Here is a 26,992-nt window from a genome sequence, read left to right on the forward strand (position 1 = left end):
TCTTTCAAATAATGTGAGTCCATTCCCAAGAGACTGAATTTCTGTGTGCTATTAACACCAACTTTCAGGCTTGTATAACAAAGAAACAGCCATAAAACAGGCTATGGCAAATTCATTAAGGTAAATGACACTTCTAATTTCTTCTACTACTATACGCTTCTAATTTCTACTACAACATTCTAGCTACTACACTTTTATATACTGAGGTTTTAAAAAATGACTATCTGAATTGGCTTGTCACCATTAGACTTTCATGATTCTTTATTCTAATGCTCATGAGGTACCTTCCAACCTACCTGAGCCGCTTGCTCTGCCTGCGTCTGACTGAGCTGGGCTTTCAGAGTACTAATGAGTTCCTCCTTTTCTTGGAGCTGTTGCTTCATCATTAGAAATTCTTCCATCTCTGTTGAATGCTTATCAAACTGGAGACACAGAAGGAAAGAAGTATTTATTTAAACAAAAGAATCAGCACTCCTAATTCTTTGACCTCCCCTTCTCAATTGCCCAAAATACCTACCAATATCCTTCTAATTTGCACTTGATACAAAAAAGAACTACATGTGCTGGGGTTTTTTAAAAGTAATTATCAGAATTATTTGTCAGAGGAAAACAAAAGCAACAGCAGCTCTTTTGCAACTTATCTGAATCCTTACATAGAAACAGTACAACTAGATAGTAAAACCAAAAACCTGTGGACAATAGTTATAATAAAATTCAGAAGGTAGTCCCCCAAACCCCAAAATATAAGCAGGTAGAGTAAACCACCAAAAGGCACAAGACCTGCATGGCATTAGCATCTATGCAAGAGGAAGCAGGCAGCAACAGAGCAACATTACTGGCCAGGAAAACAGGAAAACCCCGAAATAGCCAACAAGTTCTTACTGGAAGCACAGTTGGCCAATCTTAGAACAGCAGCTTAAACTGGCAGGGCTTCCCCATTCTCCAATACTGGTAAATACAAGGGGTCCAAGTAAGTAGGACTAAAAGGCTAGAGCAACTTAGCTCCTCTGAATTCTCAAAACTGCCTCATCAGGGTTCTCTTCTAAGACATGGACCAGAAATAAGAAGAAACTTCTAGAAGTGAAATAAAAATTATGCAGCATAGAGATAACAGAAACAGAAGAAAAAGGTCTGTACACATGCTGTATAATTCATTATCAAGCCTCCAGAAGGCTTGAAATATGACTAATGCAAATGAGGAGTTTAATTATTAATATTATTTAATTTTAGTTAATTAAACTGTAAATTATTTTCCCAATAAATACAACTATATTTCACCTTATTGCATAATGTCTAGTACTCTTAAATTGTTATACAAGTAACAAGTGTGCATGCTCTTCCTAGTATTAGAAGAAACACATTGCCTAACTAGTAGGTGTCAGTGGATTCATTCAGTTTGAAAGATTTTTTCCTACACACTCATGTATCATTGTAATGTATTTATTTGAATACTTCATGCAGATAGCATGAGTCACAGTTGATATTTATGCAGATCTTAAGAAAAATGATGTTTCAGCCCTCGGTTCAGTTATTAGCTTTTACATATGTCTGGAACAACTTAAGTGTATTAATCTATTTTCTCAACCAGACATTTTATGAAATCTAAACAGAGAAGAAGTATTTCCAATGAGAATTTATTAATCCAAATTGAGATACAATGTAAAAATACACACCAAATTTCAGACAGTGCAAAAAAAAATAACACAAAAATAATCATTTTATTAATCTCAAAAGTATATTTTGAATATATTGGACTACATGAAATACATTGTTAAAATTAATTTTACCTGTTTCTGCTATAAAATTTTAAATTCTACCTGTGGCTTACATTATATTACTATTGCACAATGTTGGTATAGGCCAAAATGAAGGAGAGGAGAAAGAAAGCCAGGAAATACAGCTGCCAAATATTTGGACACAATACAAAAAGAACAACAAAAGAAAGAGGTCTGTTAAGTAAAGAAAAGCTTTCCTGAACCAAGGCTACTTCCACAAGTTTAGAAAAATTAATTGCCCACAAAAAGTAAGGAATATAAAAGGGTCAAGGTCAAATTTCATACAAAGTTACTATAAAAAAAAAAAGCTAAGGAGCAAAACAATATACAGATAATAACAGACCAGAGGCATGTTCAAAAAACAAATCAAAACTGTACCCTATCTCAAAATGTATTTAAAAATTTAAGAAAATTATACAAGACACAGAAAAACAGCATAATCAGAATCAGAAAAATCAGAAATGAGGTGACTAAAATTAGGAAAAATTTGATATATATATGAAAAAAATTTCAGAAAAAGAAGTTTAAGCAAGAAGGAACACAAAAGTAAATAAACACAAGACAGAAAGACTTAGGTGCAGGACAAATAAAGAAGAAACTTTAAAATGAAGAAAGAAATAAAAAGGAATTGAGAGTAACTGACAAATACTAAAGATAATCAAAGAAGGAACACACAGATAATAGAATTCCCTAGATAAGAAAACAGACCAAATACCACAAACTATGTAATTTTTTAAAATTAGTATATAATGTATTACTAGCCCCAGGGGTACAGGTCTGTGAATCATCAGGCTTACACACTTCACAGCACTTACCATAGCACATACCATCCTCAATGTCCATAACCCAGCCACCCTCTCCCTACCTGCCTCCCCCAAACCCCCACAACCCTCAGTTTGTTTTGGGAGATTAAGAGTCTCTTATGGTTTCTCTCCTGATCCCATCTTGTTTCAATTTTTTCTTTCCCTAACAAAAAATTCTTCTGAAATAAAAATATGTGAAACCATATATTAAAGGGCATACTGGATCTTCACAAACCTCAACCAAGAATGGCAAACACTCAATTACTAGACTTAGGTAGGAAGGAAAGGAAGTTGATAAGAGAAGGAAAGGGAAGAAGAAAGTAAATTGATACATACATAGGTAAATATCCACTGGCCATCTAGAAAAATGTATTTGTCATAGAATAATCCACTGGGTTTTAGCGATTCATCAACTTAATGACTAAAAGGTGACTTAACACCCCTACCTGTGTAGTTTGCTCTGCCTGTGCCTGGGAAAGCTGGACTTGCAAACAGCTAATTAGTTCCTCCTTCTCCTGGAGTTTATGTTTTATCTTTTCTACTTCTGTCTCTTCCTCCGTAGAACTCTTATCATGCTGAAAATGAAGGAGATAAAGTCATTTATTTAAAAGAACTATAGGGGCACCTGGGTGGCTCAGCGGGTTAAAGCCTCTGCCTTCAGCTCAGGTCATGATCTCGGGGTCCTGGGATTGAGCCCTGCGTCGGGCTTCTCTACTCAGCGGGGACCCTGCTTCCCTTCCTCTCTCTCTGCCTGCCTCTCTGCCTACTTATGATCTCTGTCTGTCAGATGAATAAATAAAACCTTAAAATAAATAAATAAAAATAAATAAATAAAAGAACTATAATTAATACATATTCAATCTTTTGCTCTAACTTGCCCCATAACCATTTGATTATAGTTTTATAAATGGGAGCAAGAAATAACACCTGACCTAACAACCAGGAAGGAATCTTAAGAGTCTTCCCATTTTACATTGGCCAAGTAGCTCCCTCAGATAACAGCTATCAACTCTGGACATGATAGAAAAATACCTACTTGAGAATGCAAGAGGACAACCAAAATCTAGAAGATACTGGAAGGCAGTCAATACTTGGAAGAAATGACATCAAGTTTCCCTTTTTTATGGTTTTTAGTCTGAGAACTAAACCAGTCAGCACCACACAGGACTAAAACTTAATAGAAAACTTAGTCCCACTGCCTTGAAGAACCAGAGGACAGAATTCAGGAAAGCAGAGGTGCTGTTAAGTGAGGAGCAAAACATCATACAAGACTTACTAGGAGGAAATTCAAATCTTTCAAGTCTGCTGTTTTCCCCAAAAGCTCTTCCTCAGACTGAACCAGACTCTCCCTCCCTACTAAATTCACCACACTCAAATCAATCAATTCTGCTTCTTAGAACTACACAAAATAATTTTATACTTTCTCCTACATAACTGTTGGTCAAGCATCTGAGGATTGCCCTAATCTCTTCAACTATACTTTTCAGAGAATATGTAGCTCTATAATTGGTATACAAGAGTGTAAAGCTGCTATGACCGAAACATAGAAATCATCTGATTCGGCCCTCTTACTTAACAAAGGGAAGAAATGAAGCTCTAAGCGTTGATTTGTTTCAGGTCTCAGGCCTTAAAAAAAAAAAAAAGCAGAGTATAAAATAGATAATTTAAGAGGAGGAGGGAAGATAGTAGAAGAGTAGAGAACCCTCATTTCATCTGGTCCCTTAACTTCAGCTAGATATCTATCAAATCATTCTGAACACCTATGAATTCAATCTGAGATCTAAGAAAAGAATGGCTGCAATTCTACAAATAGAAAATCTACCACTTTTTGCGAGGTAGGAGGAGAAGAGAAATGAATGGGTATATACCAGAAGATAAACTGATGAGGAGGGAGTCTCAGGAAGCCAGCTACCAGAAAGGGATATAGCAGCAGAGTGCAAAATCCCAACTTTTACAAGTGTGCTCCAGTGAGGGACATCCCTGCAGGTAATGCGCTCAGATGGAAAAGTGGGTCACAATCCTAGATGGGACAGTGTGGTCTCAGAATCCTGGGGACACAGAATGAACGGGCGTTTGCGAGTGCAGCAGAGTTACCAAGCACTGGAGCAGGGAAGCCGACTACAATTAGCAAGCCCCAGAGTGGCCTCTCAGCTTGGTGTTCCCATAAACCTAAACCGTGCCACTGTGGATCGACCACTCTCCCAGCAGGGATGCAGCAAGCAGCAAAACCATTGTGAGACCCTGTTTCTTCCCCAGGGAGGAGCAGGGCAGGTACAGGCATGATGAGGCAACCGCTCCCTGAGCAGGGGCCCAAAAAAGCAGCCAGCCTGGTCTGACCAGCACCCTCTTCCCTGGGAGGATTGGTGCAGGGGTGTACCACAAGAATCTGTAGTTTGGTGTACACAATAGGTACTGACTGCTTTTCCATGAGGTTGTGCTAAAGAGTGGGGCCCTGATCTTTAGCTCCTGGGCTGGAGATTAGGGTGCCACCAATTTTTTTTTCACCCTCTAAAGCAGCACAAAGAGCCTGAAGGGAACAAAAGCCACATAAAGCAACCCTAAGCAGCTTACACTGAAACCAGCCCCATGGCAAGGGGCAGTGCAACTGCCCAGGCAAAGACACCTGAGAATCAGTGCAAAAGGCCCTTCCCCCAGAGGACCAGGACGAACACTAGGTTAAAACTATGGATCACACAAAACTGAAAAACTCCTGCACTAGGGGAAAACAGTATATAGAACTCAAGGGTTTTCTTCTCACAATTCTTTAGTCTTTCAGTTTAAAATTTTCCTTTTTTTTTCTTTTTTCCCTTACAACTAGCTTATTTTACCAACTCTCTTTAAATCTTTTTTTTAATTTTCATTTTACATTTACATTTTACGGATTTATTCTTCCATTTTTTACCTCCTTTCACTACATTCAATTTTATTTCAGTATATATATGTTTTTATTTATTTGCAATTTTGGGATAAAGTTTCTTCTAACAAAGAGTTCAAAATATACCCCGGACCAAGTGTATCAGCCTGTTCTGTCTACCTGTTTGATTATAATCTCTCTTTTTTCCCTTTTTATTTATTTTTTCTTTTTTGGTTCCTAATCTCTTCTGATATGCTTAGTGTATATTTTGCTGGGGTCATTGTTGATATTTTTATTTTTTATTTCTTTTTTGTTCTCTTGTTCACCTATTCTTCCCTGGACAAAAAGACCAGAAGGAAAAATCATGAGAAGAAAAGAATAAGGGGGCAGTAATAACTGCCAGAGGCTTTATAAATATGGATATTGGTAAGATGTTGGAGACAGAATTCAGAACAATGATTATAAAGATACCAGATGGGCTTGAAAAAAGCATAGAAGACACTAGAGAATCCCTTTCTGGAGAAATAAAAGAACTAAGATCTAATCAGGTTGAAATAAAAAACAGAATTGATGAGATACAATCAACAATGGAAGCTCTTATTGCCAGGATAAATGAGGCAGAAGAGAGAATAAGTGATATCAAAGATAAAATTATGGAGAATAAAGAAACCAAGCAAAAGTGAGAAAAACAGTTACTGGACCATGAGGGGAGGATTCAAAAGATCAGAAATACCATAAAGCAAAACAATATTAGAATTATTGGGGTTCTAGAGGGAGAGCAAGAGGGGCAGAAGGGATACTGGAGCAAATTAGAGCAGCAAACTTCCCTAAACTGGGGAAAGAAATAGGCATCCAAGTCCAGGAGACACAGAGAACCCCCTTCAAAATCAATAAAAATAGGTCAACACCCCAACATATAATAGTGAAACTTGCAAATCTCAGACACAGAGAGAAAATCCTGAAAGCAGCTAGGGGACAAGAGATCTATAACCTACAAGGGTAGAAATATCAGACTGGCAGAAGACCTATCCACAGAGACCTGACAGGCCAAAAAGGACTGGCATGATATATTCAGGGTGCTAAATGGGAAAAATATGTAGCCAAGAATACTTTCCAGGCCTAGGATGTCATTCAAAATAGAAGGAGAGATAAAAAGCTTCCAGGAAAAACAGAAACTAAAAGAATTTGTGATCACCAAACCAGTCCTATATGAAATATTACAAGGGATACTTTAAGCAAAGACAGAACCCAAAAGTAACACAGACCAGAAAGAAACAGAGACAATATACAGAAACAGTGATTTTACAGGTAATACAATGGCACTAAATTCGTATCTTTCAACAGTTACACTGAATGTAAATGTAAATAGTCCAATCAAAAGACACAGGGTATCAAGCTGGATAAAAAAGCAAGACCTATCCATATGCTATCTACAAGAGACTCATTTTAGACCCAAAGACACCTCCAGATTTAAAGTGAGGGGGTAGAAAACCATTTATCATGCTAATGGACATCAAAAGAAAGCTGGAGTAGCAATCCTTATATCAAACTAGATTTTAAACCAAGGACTATAATAAGAGATGAGGAAGGACACTCTTCATAATTAAGGGACTATCCAACTAGAAGACCTAACAATGGTAAATATTTGTGCCCCTAACATGGGAGTAGCCAATTAAATGAGCCAATTATAACAAAACTGAAGAAACAAATTGACAATAATATAGTAATAGTAAGGGACTTTAATGCCCCCTCACTGAAATGGACAAATCATTTAAGCAGAAGAAGGAAATAGGACTTTGATGACCACTGGACCAGACAGACTTCACAAATATATTCAGAGCATTTCACCCTAAAGCAGCAGAATGCACATTCTTCTCAAGTGTACGTGGAACATTCTCCAGAATAGATCACACACTGGGTCACAGATCAGATCTCAACAAGTACCAAAAGACTGGGATCATACTCTGTGTATTTTCAGACCACAATGCTTTGAAACTGGAACTCAATCACAAGAACAACTCTGGAAAGAACTCTAATACATGGAAGCTAATGAGCATCCTACTAAAGAATGAATGGATCAACCAGGAAATTAAGAATTTTTAAAAATTCATGGAAACAACTGAAAATGAAAACAACTATTCAAAACCTTTGGGATGCAGCAAAGGCAATCCTAAGAGGGAAGTATACAGCAATACAAGCATTTCTCAAGCAACAAGAAAGTTTCAAATACACAACCTAACCTTACACCTAAAGAAGCTGGAGAAAAAACATCAATTAAAGCCTAAACCCAGCAGGAGAAGAGAACTAATAAAGATTAGATAAGAAATCAATGAAATACAAACTAGAAGAACAGAAGAACAGATCAATGAAACCAGGAGCTGGTTCTTTTTGAAAAAATTAATAAGATTGATAAACCCCTGGCCAGACTTATCAAAAAGAAAAGAGAAAGGACCCAAATAAATAAAATCATGAATGAAAGAGGATAAAACACAGCCAACATCAGAGAAACATAAACAACTGTAAGAACGTATTATGAGCAACTATATGCCAACAAATTAGGCAATCTGGAAGAAACAGATGCATTCCTAGAGACATATAAAATACCAAAACTACCAAAACTGAATGAGGAAAAAAACAGAAAACCTGAACAGACCCATAACCAGCAAGGAAGCTGAAACAGTAATCAAAAATTTCCCAACAGGGGTGCCTGGATGGCTCCATGGGTTAAAGCCTCTGCCTTCGGCTCAGGTCATGATCCCAGGGTCCTGGGATAGAGCCCCGCATTGGGCTCTCTGCTCAGCAGGGAGCCTGCTTCCTCCTCTCTCTCTCTGCCTATCTCTCTGCCTATTTGTAATCTCTGTCAAATAAATAAATAAAATCTTTAAAAAGAAAAAAAAAATTCCCAACAAAGAAGAGTCCAGGGCCAGATGGCTTCCCAAGGAAATTCTACCAAACATTAAATAACTAATACCTATTCTTCTGAAGCCATTTCAAAAAACAGAATGGAAGGAAAACTTCAAAGTCTTTCTATGAGGCCAGCATTACTTTGATCCCAAAACCAGACAAAGACCCCACCAAAAAGGAGAATTACAGACCAATATATCTTATGAACATGGGTGTAAAAATTCTCACCAAAATACTAGCCAATAGGATCCAACAGTATCTTAAAAGGATTATTCACCACAACCAACTGGGATTTATTCTTGGGCTGCAAGGGTAGTCAACATCCACAAATAAATGTGATATACTACATAAATAAAAGCACTAGAACCATATGATCCCCTCAATAGATGCAGAAAAAGTATTCAACAAAGTACAGGTTCCTTTCTTAAAACTCTTCACAATGTAGGGATAGAGGGAACATACCTCAATATCATAAAAGCCATATATGAGTAGCCCACAGTGAGCATCATTCTCAATGGGGAAAAACTGAGAGCTTTTCCCCTGTCAGGAACATGGCAGGGATGTCCACTATCACCACAGCTATTCAACATAGTACTAGAAGTCCTAGACTAAGCAATCAGACAACAAAAAGAAATTAAAGCATCCGAATCAGCAAAGAAGTCAAACTCTCACTCTTTGCAGATGATATGATACTCAACGTGGAAAACCCAAAAGATTCCACCCCAAAATTGCTAGAACTCATACAGGAATTCAAAAAAGTAGCAGGTTATAAAATCAATACACAGAAATCAGTTGCATTTGGATATACTAACAAAGAGACAGAAGAAACAGAAATTAAGAAATTGATCCCATTCACAATTGTACCTAAAACCGTAAGATACCTAGGAATAAACCTAACCAAAGAGGTAGACCATCTGTACTCTAAAAACTACAGAACATTTATGAAAGAAATTGAGGAAGACACAGAGATATGGAAAAACATTCCATGCTCATGGATTGGAATAATAAATATTGTTAAAATATCTACATTACCCAGAGCAATCTGCACATTCAATGCAATCCTTATCAAAATATCATCGACATTTGTTTCACAGAATGAATAATCCTAAAATTTGTATGGACCCAGAAATAGTTAGGGGAATGTTGAAAAAAGAAAACCTGGTGGTTTCACAATGTTGGACTTCAAGTTAAATTACAAAGCTGTAATCATTAAGACAGTACAGTAGTGGCACAAAAACAGACACATAGATCAGTGGAACAGATTGGAGAACCCAGAAATGGACCCTCACCTCCATGGTCAACTAATCATCGACAAGCAGGAAAGAATATCCAATGGAAAAAGGACAGTCCCTTGAATAAATGGTGCCGGGAAAACTGGACAGCCACATGTAGAAGAATGAAACCAGACCATATTCTTATACCATACACAAAGACAAACTCAAAATAGATGAAAGACCTAAATGTGAGACAGGAATCCATCAAATCCTAGAGAATACAGGTAACAACCTCTTCAACCTTGGCTGCAGCAACTTCTTGCCAAACACGTCTCCAAAGGCAAGCAAAACTAAAGCAAAAATGAACTACTGGGACTTAATCAAGTTAAAAGCTTCTGCACAGCAAAGGAAACGGTCACCAAAACTAAAAGGCAAGGTAGGAAATGGGAAAAGATATTTGCAAATGACATATCAGATAAAGGGCTAGTACCCAAGATCTACAAAGAACTTACCAAACTCAACACCCAAAAAAAACAAATAATCCAGTCAAGAAATAAGCAGACAACATGAACAGACATTTCTCCAAAGAAGACATACAAATGGCTAATGGACATATGAAAAAAATGCTCCACATCACTTGGCATCAGGGAAACAGAAATCAAAACCATAGTGAAATACTACTTCACACCAGTCAGAACGGCTAAAATTAATAAGTCAGGAAATGACAGATGTTGGCGAGGATGCAGAGAATGGGGAATCCTTCTACACTGCTGGTGGGAATGCAAGCTGGTGCAGTTACTCTGGAAAAGAGTATGGAGGTTCCTCAAGAAGTTGAAAACAGAGCTACCCTACGATCCAGCAATTGCACTACTGGGTTTTATCCCAAAGACACAAATGTAGTGATCCAAAGGGGCACCTGTACCCCAATGTTTATAGCAGCAATGTGCACAACGCTCAAACTATGGAAAGAGCTGAGATGTCCGTCGACAGATGAATGGATAAAGATGTGGTGTATATATATACAATGGAATATTACTCAGCTACCCAAAGAAAAAAAAGAAATCTTGCCATTTGTAGTGATGTGGATGGAACTAGAGGGTACTATGCTAAGCAAAATAACTCAATCAGAGAAAGAAATTATCATAAGATCTCACTGATATTTGGAATTTGAGAAACAAGGCAGAGGATGTTAGGGGAAAGGAGGCAAAACCGAACGGGAAGTCATGAGAGAGGGAGACAAACCATGAAAGATTCCTTTTTTTTTTTAAATAAGGATTTTATCTATTTATTTGTCAGAGAGGGAGACAGAGAGATTGAGCACAGGCAGGGAGAGTGGCAGGCAGAGAGAGAAGCAGTCTCCCCACTGAGCAAGGAGCAACTGATGAATTACTGAACTCTACATTTGAAACTAATGATGTAGTATATGTTGGCTAATTGAATTTAAATTTAAAAACAAGATAAAATAAAACGAAATAGGTAATTTAAAAATCATAGTAGGGGGACAGTTAGAAGAAACAAAGCAACATGGGGACAGGCTGGAACCACAGCTACAAGAATAAATTACCAGAGGAAAAAACCAAGAAGAAAAGAATCAAGATGAACAAGTTATTTGAGAAGAATGAAAAAGCTTCTAAAATAAGCCTTGAGAAGTTAAATAAAGCTATTGAAGTAGGAAAGTAATGTCTTCTGAGCATTAGACCCAGAAAGGAAAGACTAATCAGGGTACTAGGAAAGTAACCAGTTACCCCAGTATTGTGCCTACAGAATCAATTACAACCTTATTTCCCAAGAACTAAATACACTGAAATAAGAATAGTAGTGAATGAGCATTAAGGAGGGCCCATGATGTGATGAGCACTGGGTGTGACATGCAACTGATGAATTACTGAATTCTACATCTGAAACTAATGATGTACTGTATCTTGGTTAACTAAATTTAAATTAAAAAAAAAATGCTAGTGAATCAAAGAGCAAAACAAGGTATAATTTAAAAAATAAAAATAAATAGATTTCTTATTCAGAGTTAAGTCTAGGCCAACTGCAGTGTGCACATGTGATATGCCAGCCTCCATATATTCTATACAAACTTCAAAAAATTGAAGATTCTTGTTCACCAAAAGGCTGACTAAATGTGAATATTTGGGATTTAACTGTAAGGAAACTAATGAAAGTGAGTACTGGGACAATATTCTATTTCTCAAAAGGCACCACTTTCAGTACTCCTGTCTCCAACCTTGACCTTAAATTATTTTGCTGGCGGCAGTCATAAACCTAGAAAGCACCCCTTACAACAGGAACCCAAGGCAATCTAGTTGATTCAGTTACAATGGATGAAACTTCAATCCGCTACCATGTGGCTATATGAGGACACAGAATATTCTGTGTCAAGTCACTGGATTAAAGAACTGAGAGAGGCAGAAACCTAAACAGACCACACAGTTTAATCTTCTAATCAAAGATGAAATTCCTCCGTAAAGAATGTGCCTCTCCTATTCAAATGCCTCACGGCAGTATTTATTTGTCCCATCAGCCTTTTTTAATTCTCTGAAAGCCTAGGTCACATTTCATGTCTACATTTCCTGTTGGCCTTGTATTCTGTGTGTGTGTAGCCCAGAGCCCAGCTAGACTGCAAGCTCGATAAGAAAGGACAGCATTTAGTGCTGTACTACTTTAGCCTCATAAATTTTTGTGATTTGTGAAGATCTACTATCATGGGAGACTTTTCCACTCAGAAAATGTGTAGTATATCCCATTACCATACCTTGGAGACTTGCTCCTCTGACTGAGGTTCTGTAGGCAAAACAGTCCCTCCTTGTGCCTTCATTTCTTCTATGTGTTTATTCAAAGAAGTTAATTTGGCCTTAGCATGAAGTTTTAGTTTTTTTATTTTGTTATCAGCAGCTTTTCTTTCTTCCTGTCAGAGAACAATGACAGTAAATATATAAATGTTTGTTCATCATGTACCTTATACATAACAAAAGTATTCTCAGGAACCCTCATTTTACAGTATTAGGGAAATAAGAATCACATTCTCCAATAATCTAAGTGAAAAAAAAAAATCTAAGCGAATATCGTGTCTATTTTTTATCCAATGCTTGGCAAGAAAAGAGAAAAACCACAGTACCTGTAGAACTTCATCTTTTTGCTGCAACTGAATGTCCTTCTCTCTAATGATTTCTTTTAGCTCCACCACCAACTGCTCAGCATAAGCCAGGCGCTCCAGAACATCCTCTTGTGTCCTATCATTAAATTCCATGTCAGATTCTTGGGGTAATGCCTAGTATTTAGACAAAAAGTTGCCAGTGCATCAGGGAAAGAGTATTAGTGTCCAAAAGAGAGTTTCTTCATTCCAACTTCATCTTATCTTTTGCCCATTTCATTTCCATACTTAAGAAATCTTTCCAACTCTGATCTAATAATACCTATTATCATAGCCATTAAAATCATTATTTTGTAAATGTTAAGCATTTCACAAAACAAAACATTATCTCACTTATGGTATTATCCTAATTTTAACAAAGAGAAAAATAAAAGGAAGCAAAGATAACAAACTATTAAGTGGAGGAGCCCAAAATTTAATTTTAAGGGAGCAGTTGAATAAAATTATCTTAACCACTAGGCAATACTGCTTGTCTTTCAGAAAACTAAAGGACTTCTTTTGATTCCTCATGTGGTTATCAAAAAATATAATACAAACTGTAAGAGAAGTGTTGATAAATTTACAATAGCAAACATATTTTCAAATCTGAAAGGTGCTCCAGTTCTGCCACTTATTATTCAAACCTTTCCCAGGGAACAGGATATATACCTGAGGAGAAGTTAAAACAATTCATCCAGGATTTGATTCCCTTCACTGTGACTCACAGACTACAAACTTACAGGAGAAGGATCATTTATAAAGTATCAATACTTTATAAATCCTCTCTTCCACCTAGCAAAATGGAGGCTGCTCAAAACCTTCTATCTTAAATTCTTTCCCTCAGAAGAACATGGAATATATGTCTCATCAGTTTAATTCAGAACAGAGCTACTCACAGGGTCTAGGGAAGCCCTCATATTCTCATCAGTGTCCTCTCCTGATAATTCATGCAAAACAACATTTGCTAATCCTGACAATCGGCTCAGCATTTCTGCAAGAAAAGAAAACACAGCAATCACTATAATGGATACAGACTTCTCATGTACTGTAACTATATCATCTATAAGTGAAATAAACTGTATAGGTGATATATATTAGACACAGAAAATAGCATGATGCCTTTAAAAATACATCTGAGTATGTACAGTGTAGTTACATAGTGTTCTTTTCGGTGGCAACTGCACTGCACTTCAATTACCACCAACATTTTCTAAATAAAATAAATAAAATACAGATATGTAATTTTTTAGTGGCAAATAATATTTTTACAGATATGTAATTTTTTAGTGGCAAATAATATTTTTAAAGTTATCTTTAATCCCTTTTCTTTCATCATAACTTCATTTACAAACATGAACTTCTAACATTCCTTCCCTGGCCAGCATGTTATTTTCTCCTACTTTGCCAAATAAACCTATCATGCTGCAAAATTCTTTTTATGCACCCCCATGAACGCCATTCTTTAGGGAGGGTTTCCTGATAAATTATGTGGTTTTGCTAAAATTTAAATATAATATTTAAATATAACATAATAAAATGTTAATATTCAAACAGCATTAAACTCCTATATTAGCAGAGAAGGAAAAGGAATTTACATCAGCAACCTATGCTGCTTCCGTATGAAATTAGAAAAAGAAGAGCGAAATAAAACAAATATAAGCAGATAAAAAAGAAACTACGGTTAGAGCAGAAACCAATAAAACTGAAAAGAGAAAAACAGAGAAAATCAATAAAACCAAAAGTTGGTTCTTAGGGAATGGGCTCAAACTTAAATGACCTAAAATGTAACAAAGACAACTATATCAAGGAGAAGTTATATACAAACCTAATGGTAACCTTGTATCAAAAACCACTAACAAATGTGCAAAGAATAAAGAGAAAGAAATCCAAATGTGTCACTAAAGAAAATCAGCAAACCATAACAGAGAAAGACAAGACAGGATCAGAGAAAAGCTCCAGAAATGACCACACATGTAATAAAATGGCAACAAATATGTATCAACAATTATTCTGAAAGTAAATGGACTAAATGCTCCAACCAAAAGATACAAGGTGATAGACTGATAAAAAAAATAAAATCCATCTATATGCTGCCAATAAGAGACTCACTTCAGACCTAAAGACACAAGCAGATTCAAAGTGAGGGAATGAAGAAATACTTATCATGCAAATGGATGTCAAAAGAAAGCTAGAGTGGAATAGTTATATCAGGTAAAGGGGAGTTTAAAACAAAGACTGTAGCAAAAGACAATGAATAACTCTGTATAATAATAAAGGAGACAATCCAACAAGAAGACATAACAACTGTAAATATTTATACACCCACCCAGGAGCACCCAAATACCCAAGTACATAAAACACCCAAATACATAAAACAATGACAAACATAAAGGAATAATCCATAATAATACAGTAATAGCAGGGGACTTTAACAACCCACTTACATCAATGGACAGATCATCCAAACAGAAAATCAAGAAGGAAACAATGCCTTTAAATGACACACTGGAACAGTGTGTGTGTAAATGGATGATGGGCATAAGGAGGCACCTGTATGCTATATGCAAGTGATTAATCCCTAAATTCTAACCCTGAAACTAATACTGCACTATATATTAACTAACTTGAATTAAAATAAAATCTTCAAAGCAAAAAAAAATCTTGAAAAAGAAAGAAACAAACAAACTGGACCTTTTTTTTACACCATACAAAAAAATAAATTCAAAGTGAAATAAAGACTTAAATGTGAGACCTGAAACCATAAATATCCTAGAAGAGACACAGGCAGTAACCTCTTTGACATTGGCCATAGCAACTTGAGAGATATCTCCTGAGACAAGGGAGAATAAGCAAAAATAAACAGTTGGGACTACATCAAAATAAAAAATTTCTGCACAGCAAAGGAAACATCAACAAAACTAAATGGCAACTTATAGAATGGGAAAAGATACTTGCAAATGACATATCCAATAAAGGGTTAATATCCAAAATATATGAAGAATTTACAAAATCCAACACCTAAAACCCAAATAATCCGATTAAAAAATGGGGAGAAGACACAAATAGACATTTCCCCAAAGAAGACATACAGATGACCAACAGACACATGAAAAGATGTTCATCATTACTTACCATAAGGGAAATGCAAATCAAAACCACAATGAGATATCATGTGTCAGAAGAGTTAAAAATCAACAACACAAGAAACAACAGGTGTTGTCAAGGATGTGGAGAAAAAGGAAACTTCTTGCACTATTGGTGGAATACTAACTCGTGCAGCCAGTCTGGAAAAGAGTATGGAGGTTCCTCAAAAAGTTAAAAATAGAACTACCCTACAATCCAGCAACTGCACTACTATTTACCCAAAGGATAAAAAACACTAATTCAAAGGGATACAGGTACTCCTTTTTTTATTTGCAATAGCCAAGATATGAAAGCTGCCCAAGTGTCCTTCAATCGATAAATGGATGAAAAAGATGTGATATATATATATATATATATGTATATAATATATATTTATAAAATAGAATATTATTCAGTCATAAAAAAGAATGGAACCTTGCCATTTGTAATGCCATGGTTGGAGCTAGGAAGTATAATGCTAAATGAAATAAGTCAGTCAGATAAGACAAATACCATATGGTATCACCCATGTGTAGAATTTAAGAAAAAGGTGAGCAAAGAGGAGAAAAAGAGAGAGAGACAAAGAAACAGACTCTTAATCATAGAGAACAAACTGATGGTTACCAGAGTTGAGATGGGGGGTGATGGGTTAATAGGTGATGGGGATTAAGGAGTATACTTGTCGTGATAAGTACTGGGTGATGTAAGGAACTATTTAATCCCTATATTGTACACCTGAAACTAATATAACACTACATGTTAGCTAAGTGGAATTAAAATAATTTTTTAAGTTGGTTTTTTGAAAAGATCAAAAAATATGATAAAGCTCTAGCCAAGCTGATCAAGGAAAAAAAGAGAAGACACAAACTATCAATACCAATTATGAGAAAGGAAACATCACTATAGATCTAATATACATTAAAATATTATAAAATACATTAAAATACTATAACACTACAAATTAACTCTATGCCCATAAATTCATCAACATAGAAGAAATGGGACAATTCTTTAAAAGATACAAGCCAACAAAACTCATTAAAGAAGAAAAAGACAACGTAAATACACACACACACAACACACACAAATTCCTACATTCCTTATCTATTATTTATTTATTCATTCATTCAGATTATGTCAATAGCTAGTCCATAAACTCTTTGAAAGTGAAAGTATTAATACTTCGTAGGAAAAATCAAAACAGAACTATACTGTTCATAGCACTATTATAAGTAATCATGCTAAATTTTATGTTTAATGATAAAATGTTGTTTGGCCTTTAAAAGCCTCAGCAGGGAGAAATACAAGAGCTCTTGCACAAAATAAGTACCTGAATAAAACCAACTTCTGCTAAAGTTTTCTTCTACTCTGAGTAGTAATAATGTTTAGGGCAATCATGGTCCTTAATTAAGAAAGAAGTGGTGGAGAGTTTGTTTCTGTAACAGGTTATCCTGAATAATCTAACTAGCATATAACATTTAGGAAAGATGTATGAAACAGGAAAGAAAACCACTCCTCAAAGGGCAACATAGGACATGTATTAGTATATGTAACTACTAGGAAGACAACACAGGCTCACATTTAAGTAATGGGATCATATGTTACCACTCACTCAAGCTGCGAGACTCATAACAATAGTTTAAAAAAAAAAAAATACAACCCACCATTACATAGACTAAACTTTCTTTTCAACTCTAGAGATTGAATTTTCTATAGTAATCATTAATGAAGGAAATGAACACCAAAACTAAAGAGTCTTTATTAGGCACAGAGATTTGCACTAATCAAAGAAAGTCATAGCAGAACCTAATTTATCAAACAAATTCACTTCATCTTCAGATTTTTCAGACCACATTAGGAACAAGCACATACACACACACACACAAAATCAACCAACTGATGGGACTCTGAGAAGATGGGTGTAGGAGACAGCACTGATTGTGGATCTTCCTGAATTCCCACATAAAAACTGACAAAGCAGATAACAAAGCCAAAAACCTATATACAGCTTCCACAAAAAAACAAAAACTATGCTGCAAAATTTCCCACAAACTCTAAAATAAACACGATATAGACAAACCACCAACAGCCAAAAGATCTGCATGTCAGTTGCTGTCCATATGGAAGGAAGAGGGAAGTGAAGGGGGATGGCAGAATGTTCCACCCCAAATATGCCATTTGGACATAAAGATTATTTTGAGCTAAAGGTACTTGAAAAACAGCAGGTATAAGAAGATGCTCTGAACTCCCCTTTTTCTTCCTGAAAGCAAGATATAAAACCTCACATAGAAGATGTCCTGGGAAAGTAACATTCTTATCTGCAGGGATGGAGACTTGAGGCTGAGGGGAATTTGTAGAAACAAATCTTGTCTGTGAATCCTTATCTTCCTAGTCACTTCTCCATGAGTAACTACCCCTTTGCCTTGTATCATTATCACAATTTACTGCTCTCTGTCCAACTCAATATATAAGTGTTCCACTCTAACTGCTTCTTTTGGTCTTCATATCCTTATGAGGGCTCCAGTGTCACTTAAAATTTATACTAAATAAATCTGTATGCTTTCCCTGTTAACCTGTCCTATGTAATTTAATTCTCAGGCCCAGTGAAAAACCTTAAAGGGACAGAGGTAAAATAATGCTCCCCTATAGAAGCTGTTAAGAAGTGACAGGATACCAAGAGAACCACAAAGGAGCTAGTGGATATTCACTGGAAAATGTGCTGAGCCAATTAAAGAACAGCAAATGAAAAAGAGGTATATCCTTTCTCCAACGGCACCTAAATGCAAGGAACCTGCAAGGTCTGAAATGGCTAAAGAGTCTGGGCCCCATGAACTCTCAAAAATGAAGAGTCAGGGTTCTCTTTCAGAACAGGGTCTCTATTGAGGATGGAATCAAAATTCATTAAGACAGAGTCAACAGAAAACAAAGGAAGACCCAGATAAAGAGAGCCGGGATAGTGGAAAAAGAGCCTGGAAATCTCAGAAATCCAATGGCAACATTTTGAACCAACATTGGAAAACAAGGTAAAAGGGAGCTCTGAAAAGTAAGCAAAGCTATCCAAAATAAATTTCCTTCTAAAAATTCAGCAACATTAAATTAACATAAAAATGAATACCTGAAAAGTAACACAATTTCCATACAAAGTTATTATAAGAAAAAGAGCAAAATATCCATACAGAAAATGGAAGCATCTCAAAGAGCCATGCTCAAAATAACTCAGAACTACAACCTACTAAATCAACCAAAAGGACTAAAAGGCATTAAAAATGATATAAGACATGAAAAGCCATACATCAGAAGTTGAAAAACCCAAGACAACAGCAAGAGAAGAAAGGAACAAAGGAACCACAAAATAGAAACTATTCTAAAAAAACTGAAGAGGAAATACTTTCAAATTCATTTTATGAGGACAGCATCACCTGAATACTGAATCCATAGAAGGACACTACAAGAAAATTATAGGCCAGTATCCCTGATGAAATAAATGCAAAAATCCTCAACAAAATACTAGCATACCCAATTCAACATCACATTAAAAGGATGATACACCATGTCAAGTACAAGTATTCCTAAGATGCAAGGACGGTTCAACATCCACAAATCAACAAATGTGATGCACTACATTAACAGAATGAAGGATAAATATCACATGATCATCTCAATGGATGCAGAAAAAGCATTTAAAAAATTTAACACCCTTTCATAATAAAAATTGTCAACCAATTAGGTACAGAAGGAATGTACCTCAATATAATCAAGGCCATATATGATAAGCCCACAGTTAACATCACATTCAATGGCACAAAGCTAAAAGCTTTTCCTCTAAAATCAGGTTTAAGGATCCTGTTCTTACCACTTCTATTCAATATAGTATTCGAAGTCCTAGCCAGATCAATTAGGCAAGGAAAAAAATAAAAGGCATCCAAATCAGAAATAAGTAAAATTGTCTCTGTTTGCAGATAACATGATTTTACATGCAGGAAACCCTAAAGACTCCACCAAAAAATTATAACGACTAGAGTTGCCTGGGTGGCTCAGTTCGTTGGGTGTCCAACTCTTGATTTGGCTCACCTCATGATCTCAGGAGTGTGGGATCAAGCCCTGCGTCAGGCTCAGCACTCAGCATGGAGTTTGCTTGAGTTTCTCTCCATCTGCCCTCCCCCTTGCTTAGCCCTTTTCTCTCTTTCTCTTCAATATGTATCTTTTTAAAAAATTATTACAACTAATAAATGAATTCAATAAAGTTTCAGGATGTAAAATCAATATATAAAAATTATTATGTTCCTTTATACCAACAACAAGCTATCCCTCCTAAATTAAGAAAATAATCCCACTTATCTTAGCAGTTTAAAAAAATAAAGTACTGGGGCGCCTGGGTGGCTCAGTGGGTTAGGCCGCTGCCTTCGGCTCAGGTCATGATCCCAGGGTCCTGGGATCGAGCCCCACATCGGGCTCTCTGCTCAGCAGGGAGCCTGCTTCCCTCTCTCTCTCTCTGCCTGACTCTTTGTCTACTTGTGATCTCTCTCTGTCAAATAAATAAATAAAATCTTTTTAAAAAAATAAAAAAAATAAAGTACTTAGGAATAAATTTAACTAAGGAAGTAAAAGATCTATGCACTGAAAATTATAACACATTGAAGAAAGGAATTCAGAAAAAACATAAAAATGGAAAGATGTCCATATTCACAGACCCAAAGAACATTATTAAAAATCCATACCACACTCAAAGCAATCTACAGATTCAATGCAATCCCTATCAAAATTCCAATTCCTTTTTTTTTTTTCACAAAATTTTTTTTAAAAGTCTAAATCATACGGAACCACAAAAAACCCAGAATGGAGAAAGCAATCTTGAGCAAGAGCAAAGCTGGAGACAACATGCTTTTGGTTTCAAAATATACCAAAGCTAGATGGGTGATGAGTATTAAGGAGGGCACTTGTTATGATGAGCCCTGGGTGTTGTATGTAAGTGATTAATCACTGAATTCTGCTCCAGAAACTAATATTATCCTGTATGTTAACTACCTAAAATTTAAGTTTAATAATTTGGGGAAAAATATATACCATAAAACTATGGTAATCAAAACATTAAGATATTTGCATAAAACAGTCATACAGACTAATGGAACAGTATAAAGAGCTCAGAAATAAATCCATAGAGGCACCTGGGTGGCTCAGTGGGTTAAAGCCTCTGCCTTCAGCTCAGGTCATGGTCCTAGTGTCCTGGGATCGAGCCCCACATCGGGCTCTGTGCTCTGCAGGGAGCCTGCTTCCACCTCTCTCTCTATCTGTCTGCTTCTCTGCCTACTTGTGATCTCTGTCTGTCAAATAAATAAATAAAATCTTTAAAAAAAAAAAAGAAAGAAAGAAATCCATATATTTATAGCCAATTGATCTTTAAAAAAAGGTGCCAAGAACACACAATGGGGAAAGGACAGTCCCTTTAATAAACAGTGCTGACAAAGCTGGTATCCACATGCAGAAGAACAAAACTGGACCCTTATCTCACACCACATAAAAAAATCAACTCAAACTGTATTAAAGACTTAAATGCAAGACCTGAAATTATAAAACTAGTAGAAGAAAGCATGGGGGGAAGCTTCTTGACATAATTTCTTGGATACAACCCGAAAAGTACAAACAAAAGCAAAAAAAGACAAATGAGATTGTATCAAACTAAAAAGCTGCACAGCAAAGGAAACAACAGAATAAAGAGGCAACCTACAGAATGGGAGAAAATATTTGCAAACATCTGATAAAGGATTAATATCCAAAATACACAAGAAACTCAAACAACTCAATAGCAAGAAAACAACCTTATTTTAAAATGGGCAAAGGAACTGGACAGACATTTCTCCAAAGAAGACATATAAATGGCCAAAATAATACGTGAAAAAATGCTCGACACCAAAGATCATCAGGGAAATATAAATCAAAACTACAATATCACATCACACCTGTTAGAATGGCTATTATCGAAAAGACAACAGATAACAAGCATTGGCCGGGATGTGGAGAAAAAAAAGAAGGCTTGTATACTGTTGGTGGGAATATAAATTGATACAGCTATTATAGAAAACAGTCTGGAGATTCCTCAAAAAATTAAACACAGAACTACCATATGATCCAGCAATCCTACTTCTGGATATATATCCAAAGGAAAAGAAAGCAGTATCTTAAAGAGATATCTGCAATTTCATGTTCATTGCAGCATTACTTACAATAGCTAAAATACAGAATTACCTAAGTGTCCATTGACAGATGAACAGATGAAGAAAATATGTTGCATATACACAATGGAATCTCACTCAGCCCTAAAAAAAACAATGAAATCCTGTCATTTATGAGAACATGGATGAACCTGGAGGACATTATGCTAAGTGAAATAAATGCCAATACAGAAAGACAAATACTGCACGATCTCACTTATGCTAGAATCTAAAAAAGTCAAATTTGTAGAAGCAGACAGTAAAATGATGGTTGCCAGGGAAAAGTGGGTGAGGGAAATAAAAAGATGTTTGTCAAAGTATACAAACTTTCACTTACACAGGAAGAACAAATTCTGGGGATCTGCTGTATAGCACAGTGACTACAGTTAATAACACTGCATTGGATACCTGAAATTTGCTGAGAGAGTACATCTTAAATGTTCTCACCACACACACAAAAGGGCAATTATGTGAGGTGATGGGTATTTTCCATTTTTTAATTAGCTTGATTGAGGTAATCATTTAACAATGTATATGTATAGAAAAACATTACATTGTACATCTTAAATATATACATTTTTGTCAATTATACCTCAATAAAGCTCAAAAATAACAATGACAATATCTACTTCCAATATTGAAACAATCTTAACAAAAATTAATAGCTAACTATAAATTTTATACAACATCTAACAGTGCAGCAGAGCATAAACAGTAGGTATATGATAGATATGTATCAAATTTACTTGCAAACTTTGCTGAACACATGCATGTTTTCTTTGGTTTGAAATAAAACAGAAAAACCCAGAAATGAAGAGGAAACTCAAGAAGTAACTGAAAGTTTAAAAAATAATTTTGGCAATGAAGATGAAACTAAAAAAATTTTTTTTAAGTAAAATGAATAATCATAATAAATCATGCCTTAAGAAAAATAGAAAGTGGGACACCTTGGTGGCTCAGTCATTAAGCATCTGCCTTCGGCTCAGGTCATGATCCCGGGGTCCTGGGATCAAGCCCCACATTGGGCTCCCTGCTCAGCAAGAAGCCTGCTTCTCCCTCTCCCACTCTCCCTGCTTGTGTTCCCTCTCTCACTGTGTCTCTCTGCCAAATAAATTTTTAAAAAAAATTAAAAAGAAGAAAAATAGAAAGTTAAGATAAAGAATAATTTTACAGGGGCGCCTGGGTGGCTCAGTGGGTTAAGCCGCTGCCTTCAGCTCAGATCATAATCTCGGGGTTCTAGAATCGAGTCCTGTATCGAGCTTTCTGCTCGGCGGGGAGCCTGCTTCCCTCTCTCTCTCTCTGCCAGCCTCTCTGCCTACTTGTGATCTCTCACTGTCAAATAAATAAATTAAAAATCTTTAAAAAAAAAAGGTTAAAAAAAAAGAATAATTTTACAAATAAAAAAGAAATTACCTATAAGCTAAACATGCAACTACCTTATGACCCAGCAATTTTATCTCAGAGAATTCACACAATAACCTATACATTAGTGCCCATAACAGCTTCGGTTTTAAAAACCCAAAATTGTAATCAGCAAAGAAGTCCTTCAACAAGAAAATGATTAAACATACGTAGCAAAGAATACTACACAGCAATAAAAAGGAACAAATTACTGATACATCCACTAATTTAGCTATGTCTCCAATTACGTTGAATTTTAAAAAGAGAGCCAATTTTCCAAAAGTTACATATTATATAGTCCTATTCCTATATAATATTTTTGGAATCACAGAATTTTAGAAATGGAAGACAGATTAGTGGCTGCCAGTACTTAGGGAGGGGTTGGAGGTAGGAGGGTAGAAGAAGGTAGCTAAAGTTATAAAAAAGCAACACAAGGGGTCTTTGTGGTGTTGGAACAGATCAATATCTTAACTGTGGTGGTGGACACATGAACTTACACAAGTAATAAAACTGTACAGAACTTACACACACACAAACATGCAGAGACAAGTATACAAATAAAACAGGGTATGTACTAATGTTGGTATCCTCACTGTGATATTCAACAATTTTCTAAAATTTTTACCATTAAGGGAAACAAAACAAACTGTACAAGGGATCTCTGTTTTATTTTATTACAACTGCATATGATTCTATGATCGTCTCAATTTTTAAAAGGAAAGAGAAAGAAAAAGAAATGTACTACACACAATGTGATGCCCTATAATTTGATCCTGGAATAGTTAATGGAGAAACTAATGAAATTTGGAGAAAATATGGAGTTTAGCTATGATTCAATCCTTGTTTCTTAGTTTTGACAAATGCACTTTGCTAATGTAACATGTTAACATTAGGGAATACTGGGTCAGAAGCATACTGAACTCTAAACTATCTTTGCATATTTTCTATAGTAAACCTAAAATTATTCCTAAGAATTTATTTAAAAAAAAATTTTTAAAGTTAGGTCATAAAAAAGGAATCAGGAGAAAGTGGTAAAGATTGATGAGTCAAATTCCCTGAAGAAGAAAAAGTTACAGAAAAAACACACACCAAAAAAAAAAAAACAAAAAACCAAAACTAAAAAATACTTACCTGAAATTTTTAATTCCTGAAGTCTGAAGCTACATATTGAAAAAGCCCACCATGTAGCAGAGAGTAACAACCCAGAAAGATCAACAAGACATTCCAGTAAAATTAATGGACTTAAAAATAATCCTTTGTAATTCAGGCCAAAAGATCATGTGTAAAATTTTTTAAAAAGAAAAGAAAAGAAGACCACCCTCAGACTTTTCAACAGCAATGTGTTTGCCAGAAAAAAACTGGAGTTACAGATTTGAGATATTCAAGGAAAGAAAATGTGAGCCAAGGATTTTATTTTCAGCAAAAATGACCTTCAGATATAAAAAACGCAGAGAGAATGTTAAAAGCAAGCAAGAAAATTCATGATAAAATTTCCCATGAGACTTTCCTAAGGCATCTATTAAAGAGAAGGCTTGAGACAACCAAAATGACTAAAGAAACATCATTATGGGGTCCCTGGGTGGCTCAGTCAGTTAAGCATCAGCTTTTGGGTCAGGTCATGATTCCAGGTTCCTGGGATACAGCCCTGCACCGGGCTCCCTTCTCAGTGGAAAGTCTGCTTCTCCCTCACCCTCTCGTTCTGTTCATGCTCTCTCACTCTCATGCTCTCTTTCTATCTCTTCCAAATAAATAACTTAAAAAAAAAAAAAAAGAATCATCATCATAAAGACTGGTGGTAAGCACTAAATATACAGTTACTTGTAGAACTAAGACTGGGATGCAGAGAACATAATATTTAATGATTATATGCTCTGACAATATATATGGCTACTGTACAGAAAAACTGGGAGGAATGTGAATAACATATCCAAAAAGAAAAAAAAAAAAACTTTTAGAACTGTTTGCAATAACCAAAATTAGTGGTGGTGTATCAGTACAGTTATTCCTTGACAACTGTGTATGTGTCATGTGGAATTGAAGTAATGAGCAATTCACAGGCATAGTAATTCTATCAGATTTTCAGTACGAAAAAAGGAAATACAGGTCGGGGCGCCCGGGTGGCTCAGTCGTTAAGCGTCTGCCTTTGGCTCAGGTCATGATGCCAGGGTCCTGGGATCAAGCCCCGCATCAGGTTCCTTGCTCAGTAGGAAGCCTGCTTCTCCTTCTCCCACTCCCCCTGCTTGTGTTCCCTCTCTCACTGTCTGTCAAATAAATAAATAAAATCCTTAAAAAAAAAAAAAAAAAGGAAATACAGGTATAAAACAAGAAATTAAAAACCTCAAGATAAAAACTGATCTTGAATTTGGATTGAAAGTATCAGTATGAACTTACAAGGTATTTTTACTTTAGTACTTCTATTTTCCTAGCTCTGTCCACTGAAAAGCCTTAAAAATAAGGACAAACTGAGAAGCAATGAACATCTCTAGTGCCAGTTTGGCATCTTGCAATGCTATTTCCCATTAAATTTTCTTTTTTCTTAAATAGCAGAGCTTCTTAGAGAAATAGCTACCAGTTCTGCAGTAGGAAATGTACAAGATGAGCCTGAAACATCTTGTGATACAAAATAGCAAGGAAGCTATCAAAAATTAACTAGAGTCAGATGGGATGGGAGAGAGACAAACCATAAGAGACTCAATCTCACAACACAAACTAAGGGGGCGGTGCAGGTAGGGAGAGGGTGGTGGGGTTATTTACATTGGGGAAGGTATGTGCTGTGGTGAGTGCTGTGAAGTGTGTAAACCTGGCGATTCACAGACCTGTACCCTTGGGGCTAATAATATATTATATGTTAATAAAAAAATAAATAAATAAAAAGTTTTTTAAAATTAAAAAAAAAAAAAAATTAACTGGAGTCACGTCAAGAGACCTGGGCACCAAACTGGGTTGGTTCTCACAGGCCAAAGGAATAAATGAGGTTTTTTTTTTTGTTTTTTTTTTTAAGATTTTATTTATTTATTTGACAGACGGAGATCACAGAGAAGCAGGCAGAGAGAGAGGAGAACGCAGGCTCCCTGCTGAGCAGAGAGCCGGATGCGGGGCTCGATCCCAGGACCCTGGGATCATGACCTGAGCTGAAGGCAGAGGCTTTAACCCACTGAGCCACCCAGGCGTCCCAAATGAGTTTCTAAGAAGAGTAGGAATTGCAATATATTGAAACCCATGAAAAATATTTAATTCGACAAGTTCATAATAATTAAACTAGTCACCATCTAAACTAAGTATCTTGAAAAGTAGCCAAGTCAAGGATTTATCTGGTCTTTTCTATTTGAACTTTACCATTCAGGAACCAAATATAGATAAGAGGATCCATCTCCATATAAAATTATTCCAGCTAATAAATGAAAACAAAATGGTAGAACTGGAATATTTAGTCTATTATTTTGCATCTCCTTTTGAATCCATGGATGTAGACATTAAGCATCAACAAATAATAATAACAACAACAACAAAATATTTTGAACCTTCTGATAAAAGACTATACCACAACCTATAGTTTTGATGGAGATCAAA

General features: G+C 35.9%; 1 protein-coding gene across 1 annotated transcript in view; it reads right to left on the reverse strand.

Moving 5' to 3' along the window:
- The window catches only part of LOC111154986 (golgin B1), a 107,761-nt gene that overhangs the window by 74,853 nt on the left and 5,916 nt on the right, over positions 1 to 26,992 (reverse strand). The window contains exons 2-6 of the mRNA XM_022514957.1: positions 13,586 to 13,680; positions 12,675 to 12,827; positions 12,312 to 12,464; positions 3,025 to 3,153; positions 297 to 422 (exon numbers count right to left, since the gene is read on the reverse strand). Coding sequence (XP_022370665.1) covers positions 297 to 422; positions 3,025 to 3,153; positions 12,312 to 12,464; positions 12,675 to 12,827; positions 13,586 to 13,678 — 654 coding nt within the window. The 5' untranslated portion in view covers positions 13,679 to 13,680. The remainder of the gene's footprint in view (positions 1 to 296; positions 423 to 3,024; positions 3,154 to 12,311; positions 12,465 to 12,674; positions 12,828 to 13,585; positions 13,681 to 26,992) is intronic.

The sequence above is a fragment of the Enhydra lutris genome, unplaced genomic scaffold (genome assembly GCF_002288905.1).
Source record: "Enhydra lutris kenyoni isolate GAN:26980312 unplaced genomic scaffold, ASM228890v2 scaffoldscaffold39, whole genome shotgun sequence".
Taxonomy (NCBI): domain Eukaryota; kingdom Metazoa; phylum Chordata; class Mammalia; order Carnivora; family Mustelidae; genus Enhydra; species Enhydra lutris.